The sequence below is a fragment of the Salvelinus fontinalis genome, chromosome 1, assembly GCF_029448725.1.
Source record: "Salvelinus fontinalis isolate EN_2023a chromosome 1, ASM2944872v1, whole genome shotgun sequence".
NCBI lineage: Eukaryota > Metazoa > Chordata > Actinopteri > Salmoniformes > Salmonidae > Salvelinus > Salvelinus fontinalis.
Genome location: NC_074665.1, coordinates 31,917,811 through 31,930,231, shown reverse-complemented (window position 1 = coordinate 31,930,231; position 12,421 = coordinate 31,917,811). Strand labels below are relative to the sequence as shown.

The following is a 12,421-nucleotide window of genomic DNA, read 5'->3' as shown; positions in this document are numbered from 1 at the left end:
ATTAGATTATTGCAAAAAGGGTCAATGCAGATAATCTGGTTAGCTATTGGTTAACTATCTATTTAGCAGTCTTATAGCTTGTGGGTAGAAGCTGTTCAAGGTCCTGTTGGGTCCAAACTAGGGCTGTTGCGGTGACCGTATTACCTCCACACTGGCGGTCACAAGTCATGAAGGCAGTCAAATTCCACATGACCGTTTAGTCACGGTAATTAGGCTACTCCAAGCTCTGATGCTGCTGGTTATTAGTAGTCTACCAAACTTGCTAACTGCATGGTACTCAGCACTCTATTGTCTCTCTAATCATGCTGACATCAATGCAAATGTATTCAAAAATCTAATCAAACACTTCATGTTGCGTAACATTTCAACTGGCTATGCAATTGCGGGAGAAAACTGAGGGATGGCCGTTAATAAAAAGACGAGGCTCCCATCAGCTCCCATCATACTTTTCCCCCCGCTTGCCTCTGTTTTGATACAGGTGCATGATAATGGTCCATTAAATAATCAAAACAACTGTTAAAAATATATTATTTAGTATATTTAAAGACACGATTAAATCAAGAAAAGTCCGATGGGTGACAATATTAGCCTATATATACACTGCTCAAAAAAATAAAGGGAACACTTAAACAACACAATGTAACTCCAAGTCAATCACACTTCTGTGAAATCAAACTGTCCACTTAGGAAGCAACACTGATTGACAATAAATTTCACATGCTGTTGTGCAAATGGAATTGACAAAAGGTGGAAATTATAGGCAATTAGCAAGACACCCCCAAAAAAGGAGTGATTCTGCAGGTGGTGACCACAGACCACTTCTCAGTTCCTATGCTTCCTGGCTGATGTTTTGGTCACTTTTGAATGCTGGCGGTGCTCTCACTCTAGTGGTAGCATGAGACGGAGTCTACAACCCACACAAGTGGCTCAGGTAGTGCAGTTCATCCAGGATGGCACATCAATGCGAGCTGTGGCAAAAAGGTTTGCTGTGTCTGTCAGCGTAGTGTCCAGAGCATGGAGGCGCTACCAGGAGACAGGCCAGTACATCAGGAGACGTGGAGGAGGCCGTAGGAGGGCAACAACCCAGCAGCAGGACCGCTACCTCCGCCTTTGTGCAAGGAGGTGCACTGCCAGAGCCCTGCAAAATGACCTCCAGCAGGCCACAAATGTGCATGTGTCAGCATATGGTCTCACAAGGGGTCTGAGGATCTCATCTCGGTACCTATTGGCAGTCAGGCTACCTCTGGCGAGCACATGGAAGGCTGTGCGGCCCCAAAAAGAAATGCCACCCCACACCATGACTGACCCATCGCCAAACCGGTCATGCAGGATGTTGCAGGCAGCAGAACGTTCTCCACGGCGAATCCAGACTCTGTCACGTCTATCACATGTGCTCATGTGCTCAGTGTGAACCTGCTTTCATCTGTGAAGAGCACAGGGCGCCAGTGGCGAATTTGCCAATCTTGGTGTTCTCTGGCAAATGCCAAACGTCCTGCACGGTGTTGGGCTGTAAGCACAACCCCCACCTGTGGACGTCGGGCCCTCATACCACCCTCATGGAGTCTGTTTCTGACCGTTTGAGCAGACACATGCACATTTGTGGCCTGCTGGAGGTCATTTTGCAGGGCGCTGGCAGTGCACCTCCTTGCACAAAGGCGGAGGTAGCGGTCCTGCTGCTGGGTTGTTGCCCTCCTACGGCCTCCTCCACGTCTCTTGATGTACTGGCCTGTCTCCTGGTAGCGCCTCCATGCTCTGGACACTACGCTGACAGACACAGCAAACCTTTTTGCCACAGCTCGCATTGATGTGCCATCCTGGATGAAGTGCACTACCTGAGCCACTTGTGTGGGTTGTAGACTCCGTCTCATGCTACCACTAGAGTGAGAGCACCGCCAGCATTCAAAAGTGACCAAAACATCATCCAGGAAGCATAGGAACTGAGAAGTGGTCTGTGGTCACCACCTGCAGAATCACTCCTTTTTTGGGGGTGTCTTGCTAATTGCCTATAATTTCCACCTTTTGTCTATTCCATTTGCACAACAGCATGTGAAATTTATTGTCAATCAGTGTTGCTTCCTAAGTGGACAGTTTGATTTCACAGAAGTATGATTGACTTGGAGTTACATTGTGTTGTTTAAGTGTTCCCTTTATTTTTTTGAGCAGTGTATTATCACTTGTGAATGATGCCCAGCATAAGAAACAAAGCCTTTTTTTTGCGACCTTTTCTCAATCATAGTCGCATACCTCATGTAGTCTAGCCCATTGGCCTATATGTTTTAATAAGGTTTGCATCGCAACTAAAGTGGCCAAATAACTTCTTAAAATTAAGCACATTAATCTGCTTTACAAGGGGTGTAGAGCATAACTTGCATACATATGCAGCGCATGAGTTTCAAGTTTGGGGAAGATAATTTTCACCATATAAATGCACCTTTATATTAAAAGCATGACATGCATAATTGCATTTGCGGTCACTTTTGATAATGGGGTTTTCAGCTAATGGAACATTTGCGCTTATAGCCTACTACCATGTGGCAATTGCTACGCTTATAATGTGAAGATATAGCCTAATAGTTTATCAACACTTTAAGATAAACGTTCAACTCTCCCATACATCTATGTTTGGAATATTTATTTCTTGCACAGAATAGAATAGGTTGACTATTGTACTATGAGGGAATAGTAGATTGACATATGCTAGTGCTTTTGCTGTTCATTGGGCCTACTCATCTTGTTGGCTGACGAAAAGTAAATGAGGACAGTTCTCCAATATCTTCAATATGCACCTCGGAATTGGATAAGGACACGTGCAGTTGCGTCCCGGATGTGTCGGATTTCATTTATAGCCTGTGAGAAAGACCCGATCACGTGAAGGAGAGCCATGTGAATGAGGGCTTCCGATTGCGCAGCACACTCAGGGAGAAGGGCACAACGTAGCACTCCGAGCCGCAAAAAGCATGGATTTCTTTAGGGCCACAGCCACAAAGGGGATGCCGCCGTGAAATGTTAGGCATTATCAAGTGCTTGTCAAATTGTGAATGAGAGACTATTGGAGTGTGTACAGCCTGAGCAAAAAAAATAAGCAGAGCTCATGCCTTTCAAGCAACTTTTTTCAAATCATCATTTGAATCTCATCATGCAGCCTTACAATGTATTAAAAATCAAACCATATAGCCCAATGATTGTAGAACAACTAAAGTTACAGTAATAATTCTAAATTAAGCATATAGGAGTACCTATTTCTTTGTTAACCGCTCAACACAGAAAAGGCGCATGCGCACACTCCATCAAATCGCTTGGAGAAAATATGTATATTTTATTCAGCTTTGTTCAATTGTATTCTTCCTACTATAAAATAAAGCCAAGGAATTATAAGCAAATCTTGTCTGCTAAATGAACTAGTGTAGCCCACAGCCATTTGGCATAGCCGCATTAAGACCTAACATAACTCACAGTATGCTATTCTTTTCTTCTGAAATAGACTACATTTTCTTCATATCATGCTTCTAAATAATGGATTTATTGTGAAGGTGTAGAATATATTACATGGATTTATTAGACTTTTTTAAATGGCTGTGTGGAAGCCAGAAGATGTTAAATGTGTTTATGTTGATTACGGTCAATCACTGTGAGACCGACAGTTATTTGCTTGACAATCACCGACTGACGAAATTCCGTGACCGCAACAGCCCTAGACCAGACTTAATGCAAAACAAGCCCAATGTGTTTCTATGGGCCTATTTTGGACTGTGCTTGTCGCCTGCCTTCTCACCTTTTCTTAGGGCGATGACATGAGCATCTCGTCATTACACAGATCTCTGGAAGGATACACTTTTACGCCTGCTACCTTAAGTTATTAGATACACACAGACAGCATGAGAGAGGAATGTACACAACACTATGATGAGAGGGTCAGAGACAGTTTTTGACAGAATGCCTTATCTACTTTGAAGAAATAGTCAAATAATTCTTCCAGACAGCTCTGCAACATACTTAGGCAGGCTAGCAAAACGGGAAGACTAAAGTATGGGGAGCACATAGATAGCGTTAGATGGTCTGGCTAGCTGACTGCTACTGCCTGAGCAGAGATTGCATGATGACTTAAAGGAATGAAAAATAAAGTAATCAAATAAAAATGAAGTAATATACAGAACTGCAATATTTTATTATTTCATAGTAATTTCTTATTTTTCTATTTATCTGTAGGGCTGGGCGGTACTCTGTATTTTACGATATACAGTGCCTTCGGAAAGCATTCAGACCCCTTGACTTTTTCCATATTATGTTACGTTACAGCCTTATTCTAAAATGTATCTTTTTTTTTAAATCCCCTCCCCCATCAATCTACACACAATACCCCATAATGACAAAGCAAAAACAGGTTCTTAGACATCTGTGCTAATTTATACCAAAACAATACAAAAAATATCACATTTACATAAGTATTTAGACCCTTGACTCAGTTTTTTGTTGAAGCACCTTTAGAAGTGATTATAGGCTCGAGTCTTCTTGGGTATGATGCTACAAGCTTGGCACACCTGTATTTGGGGAGTTTCTCCAATTCCTATCTGCAGATCCTCTCAAGCTCTGTCAGGTTGGATGGGGAGCGTTGTTGCACAGCTATTTTCAGGTCTCTCTAGATATGTTTGATCGGGTTCAAGTCCGGGCTCTGGCTAGGCCACTCAAAGACATTCAGAGACTTGTCCCGAAGCCACTCCTGCATTGTCTTGGCTGTGCGCTTAGGCTCCATTCATCTTTGCCTCGAACCTGACAAGTCTTCCAATCAAGTTGTAGAAACATCTCAAGGATGATCAATGGAAACAGGATGCACCTGAGCTCAATTTCGTGTCTAAGAGCAAAGGGGCTGAATACTTATGAAAATAAGGTATTTCATTCTTTTTTGTAAATACATTTTAAAATATGGCTGTAACGTAACAGAAATGTGGAAAAAGTCAATCGAATACTGAATACTTTCCGAAGGCACTGTACCGTTATTGATGCACAGATCAGTTTGGGTTTGTGCTTTACCTTCTATAACGGTATTTGAATGTTTGGTTTGTTAAATGTGATACCCCGTGTGTAAAGTCAATTTTTATAGTTTACTTCGCTTCTTGAGTCATCTCTCACCACTCTCTCTCAATTCAATTCAATTCAAGGGGCTTTATTGGCATGGGAAACATGTGTTAACATTGCCAAAGCAAGTGAGGTAGACAACATACAAAAGTCAAATAAACAATAAAAATGAACAGCAAACATTACACACACAGAAGTTCCAAAACAATAAAGACACTACAAATGTCACACTATATATATGCAGTGTTGCAACAACGTACAAATGGCCAAAGCACACAAGTTAAAATAAACAAACATAGATATGGGCTGTATTTACAATGGTGTTTGTTCTTCACTGGTTGCCCTTTTCTGGTGGCAACAGGTCACAAATCTTGCTGCTGTGATGTTCTCTCTCTCTATGCCGCTTTCCACACAGACCTAGCCCCGCCCCCACTCATGGAGCACATTTGTTGTTCCTCGACCACGAGACACATGCGTTCAGTCTGCATGGTCAATGCAGCACATGCAACAATTTTGATGACAACGATGCTGTTTTCTCTTTGTTTCTTTGCATTCTATAATTACACTATTTGTTTGTGTTTCTTACTGCAAACAGCTAGTTTGTCTTTTCTTGGCAAGTTGGGCCTAAATCTTGTTAGCGGCTAATGCTAATCATTAGTTAGCTGGCTAGCTAGCTAATAAATGTACTGAGTCAGAGCAAACATAATTCACCTCTACAGCCTGATAATACCAGTGATGGTGTAGACCTAAATCAGCATTTAGTTCGTGCAACAGTATCTTCTAAGTCAAAGGAATACGGGAAGCATGAATACGTTAGCTACATAAAGTAGCTAAGAGAAAACATTAAATGTAGCCAAAGATTATAGGGTCCCCTAGGAAACACTTATCAACACTTTGGTTCCTACCCTGTCACAATAACTCCTCCCTGGCATTTTAATTTGTTGTCATGTCAAACACTGTATTCAAAGTGCCCACTAGTATATTCTAATTATATAATATAGCTAATCATAATAATCATTCAATTTCTATGATTCCAACAGTTCACCCAAGTGTGTTGCTCTAAATCGCAAGTTAAATCACAATTGCAACATCTGGTTAAATATAAGGCCTAGATTGTTTGCCCATATTGTGCAGCCCCAGGTGTCAGTGTGGAAATGATCTCAAATGAGTGCCTGAAATGCAGAAAATTATTTTTGATTGAAGTTGAATTGTATAAAACAAATCAGAATGGAGAAAGAACCATTGAAATCACTTAGAATGCATGTGTTGCCACCCTAGGTTCTCACACTACTCAAAGCAAATGTATAATTTTTATTATTCAAAAACATAAAATACCATCCAATTGTTATAAAAAATACAGTGATATGATATGTTGGCCATATCACCCAACCCTGCACAATGTGGACCTGACAGAGACAATGGAATATGTTCTATGTTTTGGTGATTGAATGTTCACTATTTTTGCCTTTGGAATTTCCATTAAAAAGCTAAAATCATTGTAATGTCATTATTTCATAATGCATTTTATGTAATTTTTTTCATCAAAACCGAAAATGGACCAACCTCAAAAAGACTACTTACTGTGACCACTCCCTGCAACAGAAGCAGCGCACTGCAGGCTTTTAATCGCTGTTTTACGACATCTCAAAAAAACTAAAAAATGGGGAAAACAAAACATGCTTCCAAAGGTTTGGCTGCCTGCACGATAGCAGACTTATGAAAGTTTAAATAACCTTGGTATTTACTCAATGGTGAAGGGAGGAGGTAAGGATAACAGACCAGAGAGTATCCTTGGCACAAATTGTATTTTTCTTCCTTAATATTTTTAGACAGTCCACATTCGCACTGCGTTTGGACACATTCTTGGGTTTTCGAGGGTATTGTGTGATTTGCAAGCTTTTCGCTCCCCCAATGGTCACGAACACTGGTGCTGTGAGTCATTATCATCTCATAATGCAAAACTGATCAGGGTGTCCTTTGAAACCACAACCTAAATTATAATACAGCATTTGACACCCAATGCTAACAAGTATTTTCCAGAGAAAGCTAGCAGCTTGATATGATTCATTACTGGGCACTGTGAAGTGTGGCTTATTGGATAGCCTAACAATTACACTATAGACCAACAACAACAACAAACCACGTCAAGTTTCTTAAAAATAACATACAGTCTAAATCCATCTCCCACAACAAAACATTATAGCCACAGATCGTAGAGATCCCTCAGTTTGTGGTCTTGCTACTGTGGGTCAATGTCAAGTGTGATAAAGGTATAGGGCCTAAGGCTTTGGAAGGGTTACATACAGGGTAATGGATGAGCCTGACTTCTGAGTCACTGGACTCCTATAGATCCTATAGTAGCATCTGGGGACATTATAGTTCTCAGAAAAATAGGGATGATTTCCAAGAACCATTTCCTCTAGGCTTGGGAGATTATTACTGGAAAGTCACTCATCTAAAGATGAACCTGTCACTTTTCAAACCAAAACTAAGGGCACTGGGGGGAAAAGCATTGGGAGAGGGAATGAGAAAGAGACCATGGATAAGCATTGCGGCTAGTAGCTTCAGCCGCATTCCCCTGTGACTGTATATAGGGTCTATTTGGCCATGTCTCTTTAGATTAAAGGCCTGCATGTAGTGTAATAAACTGCTACCTTTTATGGACCGAGAGGCATTCGTTCTCTGCTCCATCCCTGCTAGCGGGGTCGTCTGTGTGATAATGCACAGATAATATAGAGGGGCTACTCGTACATGTCAATGAAATATTCATGATAAACCACTCAGAACAGAGAAGAGCAGAGCAGCCGCCAACACCACCTGAGGAACGATAGAGCTAGGCAAGCAAGGAAATAGGTTTATAGATAGCACGCAAAAACACTCCACGAGGACAGAAAGGCCATCTTTCATAAGCAAGGGCACCGGTGTCCATATTATACCTTGTTCCTTCAAGGTTCTGGCTTATCTGACGCATACTGGTCAATACTAGCCACAAGCCAGTCCAACATATATTGTAGGTAAACAATCACCTGACATTATGATTGTGGAAAATAACATGAGTCGTACAATGTAATATCCCCTCCAAGTCTCATTTTGATCCATTTAGAAAGTGAAAAAGCCAGAAATGGAGGTTCATACTGACCTCACATTTCCAGTCTAACACAGGTGAACAATCATAGTCATCATAATGAGTGGGGAAGACATATGCAAAAGCGCTTCCTATCAGTCCCACTGTTGCGGGGTTGCCGTCCCTGCAAGCCGATCAATGAATGCTTTACATTACAATGTCATTCCCAGAATAATGTGAAGGATGTCCTTGACATGGCCTCACGATCACTGCCATCCAGACTACCACTAACAGCCCCTCCTGTCTCCAGTGTGATCGTTGCCCACAGAGTCTACTGTAGACTATGCCAGACATGTCCCTACCCCAAACCAATGAACTCATTTTATTTTCCACATGCTTCACCTTGGGAGAGACTGGAGCCTTTGGGCGCTTTGAGGAGCTTTTTGTGGCTCTTCTGTAGAGGATGTCCAAATCTGAAAGTAGATAACCGTTGGCAACTGAAACTGTAAAAGCTATATGCATGCTGATGCTAAATTAGCTACATGCTTATACTGCAATGTTCTTTTAACTGAGTCTTACAAGGTAAAAAATATGACAGGACAGTTGCACTGCAAATCTCTGAAAAGGACACATACAAAGTCCAAACTTCTTTGCTGTCAGCTATGCAAATGCAGAGCACACATCTTGTCACATACAATATCTAAAAGTAGAAAGATCTTGTTCGCAGGGTAGGTTTGCATTACAACTATGACTGAGCAACAACCGCCTGCAAACAATGTTTGTGTTTCTCTGTCACGTTCTCTCTATCGCTCCTTCCATCTCATTAACCCAAACATCTCTTTTCACAACACTTCCTGTCTCCCTCTGTGTTCTGTGTCACTCTTTCCAAGTCTCCTTCCCTGTCACTTCCTCTATCCTTCTAAATGTTTCTCTCTCATTTTCTCCCTCTCGCTCCCTCCCTCCCTCCATATGCCCCCGGGCTCCTCTCTCTTACTTTCTCTCTCTCTCGTTCTCCCCTCTGTCTCTCTTCTCTCTTAGGCCAGTGCCATGTTCACTAGCCAGTGCTTTGCTTAAGACAGGTGTCAGCTACAATCCCTGCTACTGTTCTCCACAGAGACACAGCGCCTCTCTCTCTTTCTCTCCTACTTGCCACTGAAACAATTACACCAGATAGGCCTCAAGGTCAACAGAGCTGTCAGGCTCCACTCCAACGCTGGAGCAACTTCTCCCACGTTTTGGATTGGGAAACAGGCAGAGGTGTTAAAAGAGGGTTTCTGCTGCTCTGGAGTCTACAGCTGCTAGGAATTATGGACATCACACACATTTCATTTTCTTTTCAATCAGTTATGTTAGGAGATGGTTGTAACTTCATAGAAATATGTAATAAATTGAGACTAGAGATGCACATAGAAAGAATGCAATAAAGTGAAAACGAAAGTAAAGATGTATGGACAGTGCTGCCATTTCATTACAAGCTCTACACATATATTTACTTGTGAATAGAATGCATGACCCCTCTGAAAAAAATACTGAAAGTGCCATAATGAAAAGGCTACTGATACAGAACTCATTATCTGTAGAGCTGAAGTGAATAAAAGGGACAATGAAGGAGGCCAAAGGGAAGCATTAGGAGAGATCTGCTAGTTAGGGAATCCACTTGGTGTATGACACGATGTGCATAGCCTACTTTCCTCTCATATCTGTTTATTTTCACAGCATGTCTAAATAAAATGGAGATGTGGGAGGCCACTTTGGCCCGACAAAGGTCACGTTTCCTAATGCATGAAAACTGCTTCCCGGCCAACCAAGGGGCCTGCTTGAGGATATTGGCTTGTTGACCCGGGGAAAGACAGGGAGCATTACATTTATCAGCTTAATTTACATTTTCTAAATTGTTTATTTAATATTCTTAAAAAGATTGGACTATTTTAATTGTAAATTGTTGTTACAATGAAGGATACTCCTAATTTCCTGCCAAGAGGCATTGATTTATTGGACAAAAGGAAGACGCTTGTGCTATTTCAGGGGACAATACATTTAGCCTAAACATGACCAGGAACCCAAGATTGTCAGTAAAGAACAAAGCCATATGTCCATGAAGAACACTTCCTCAAATCAAAATGTTATATCGCATCCAGGCACAACTGCAACAACAATTGAAGCAAGTGAAGACAAGATTAGCCTTGGTGCATATGTAACCATGTATCTCAGAGCAGCGGAATTACTCTGTTAACATTAAATATGTCCAAAGCTACTCAGAATATCATTTAATATCCATATTGCTATAATTCATTATTACTCATCAACATTCATATTTCAACAATCTTCTGCAACAGTGTTTTGGAATAGAGAAGCTCCCTTACATTTCCGAATTGCTTTTTTCTCCCTCAAATAAATACATTTCCATACAGTTCCCATGAATAAAACAGTCTATAAAGCTAGTTGGCCTAGTCCATTTCCACACCTGCAGGTTGAATGTGCTTGGTAAGCTCTCCACTCTCAGAACTGTAAAGTGCTTTCTCTTATTTCATCTGACAGTCCCTGTATGGTGACTAAGATTATTCCTGCTTGTTCCTTTTTAATCCGTTTATTCTCTTTGAGCAACCTTTCATACATTACAAATGGTGCACCACCGGATATTGGAGAGGGAAATGCTGAAAATTTGTAGAGCTGGTCAGTCAAAAGGAGGTAAAGGAAAGGGCACAGTATCTTCAGTGACCAACATTTACAGAGGATAGGCAGAAGGCAGAAATACAATGATTTATAATTCCATACATGGTGTGTACAAGTGGTCTGCTGAGTACTAAGTTGCAATTTTTCTCACAGATATCTAAGACTAATGGATGCTGTGATATTGTTCCTTACAAAAAAAGATAGCAGTTTCCTCTCATATCTGTTCATTTTAACAACAGGTCAAAAGTGCAGTAACTGCAGTGGACTGTGGTATTTTGGATGCAGTAATTGCATAATAACTGCAATGTACTGCAGTTATTACGCACTCCAGTTACACTGCAAAATTACTGCAGTAAATGTTTTTTATTTTGGAAGCAGAATTTGCTGCATACTGCAGTTATATTGCACCCTAACTGCAGTTATACTGCAGTGTACTGCACTCTGACTACACTATTTTTTCTTAAGTGGTGCCCTGGTGAATGATTTATCTATTTTTTTTAACAACCTTTGTTCAACTACTGTTTTATTGATTGTTTAATGTTATACTCACAGGGAAACTGTTTTGTTGGGTAAGAAACTGGGTTGTAGAGTGTCCATTAATTCCACATCATCACACACCACCTTCACCCAGACATTTTGTCTGCTCAATTCCTTGGACCTCTCAGAGGTGCAATGACAGCTGTCAATGAAGAGGTCCGGGCAGTTTCTGTTCGTCAGGCATGTCCTCAACAACCCAACAACAACGCAAAGTAATCTCAGCATTTTCATTGTGAACTGAGCCTTTTATTGAATTGTTCTCAAGTTATCTCTTCCCAGTCTGTAAAGCATGTGGAGACCATTTCACATAGGCTTCTTCTTGGTGGATTGTTAACGTTAGCTACTGACCAAGTTACTTGTTTTTGTATTTTAATCGAAGTCTGCGCGTGACTACTGACAACACCTGTTGTGTCTCATAATGTACAGGCTACCTGTAAGTAAAAAGTAATAAAAAAATAATGCATAACGAAGGTCTTTGCTTTGTAAAATATTGTTTCACCGCGCTGTGCCATTTCTATCATTGGTTTCTCATTTACACAGAAACGTGTCACTTTGTCGGCTACCAAAACATTCCTAGATAAAGGTTTGGAAGTTTGTTACCGGTATCCTAAAAGTTTGACGCATGGGAATGCAGTAGCATATTACGCCGTCTTCGCCATCGGCAAGAACAAGATGTTCTTTCAATGGGTCGATTGTCACTTTTGAAATAGTACTCCTACTAAGTTATCCATTGTCATAACTCCGTTATCAACAGGTTGCCACAGATATTCCCATCCACGTTCCGCGCCTTCAACCATGGACTTGTTGCGAAGTAATCAGCTGCATGGGAAACTGAAGTCCCTCCCCTCGAAGCCAAGGGGCGTAAATTGGTATTTTTATTACATGGGTAAACCTCAAATCAATACATCCATATAACCTGTTCTAAAACAAAAGCATTTAATTGTATTTAGGACCACAGTGAACATTATATTATGCCAACCATAGAAATATAATTATTAGACCTAGAATTAATAGTAATTCTATTTGTATGATGTCAACACACATCAATCTAAGTATCACGTGGTTCTGAAGCTG

The 12,421-nt window shown here is 41.0% G+C and overlaps 1 protein-coding gene across 2 annotated transcripts in view; it reads right to left on the bottom strand.

Moving 5' to 3' along the window:
• LOC129853141 (adhesion G protein-coupled receptor A3-like) overlaps positions 1-12,145 on the bottom strand; it is a 295,014-nt gene extending 282,869 nt beyond the window's left edge. For both annotated transcript variants that reach the window (XM_055918873.1, XM_055918884.1), the window contains exon 1: positions 11,361-12,145. In XM_055918873.1, coding sequence (XP_055774848.1) covers positions 11,361-11,578 — 218 coding nt within the window. In that variant the 5' untranslated portion in view covers positions 11,579-12,145. The remainder of the gene's footprint in view (positions 1-11,360) is intronic.
• Positions 12,146-12,421: the final 276 nt, after the last annotated feature.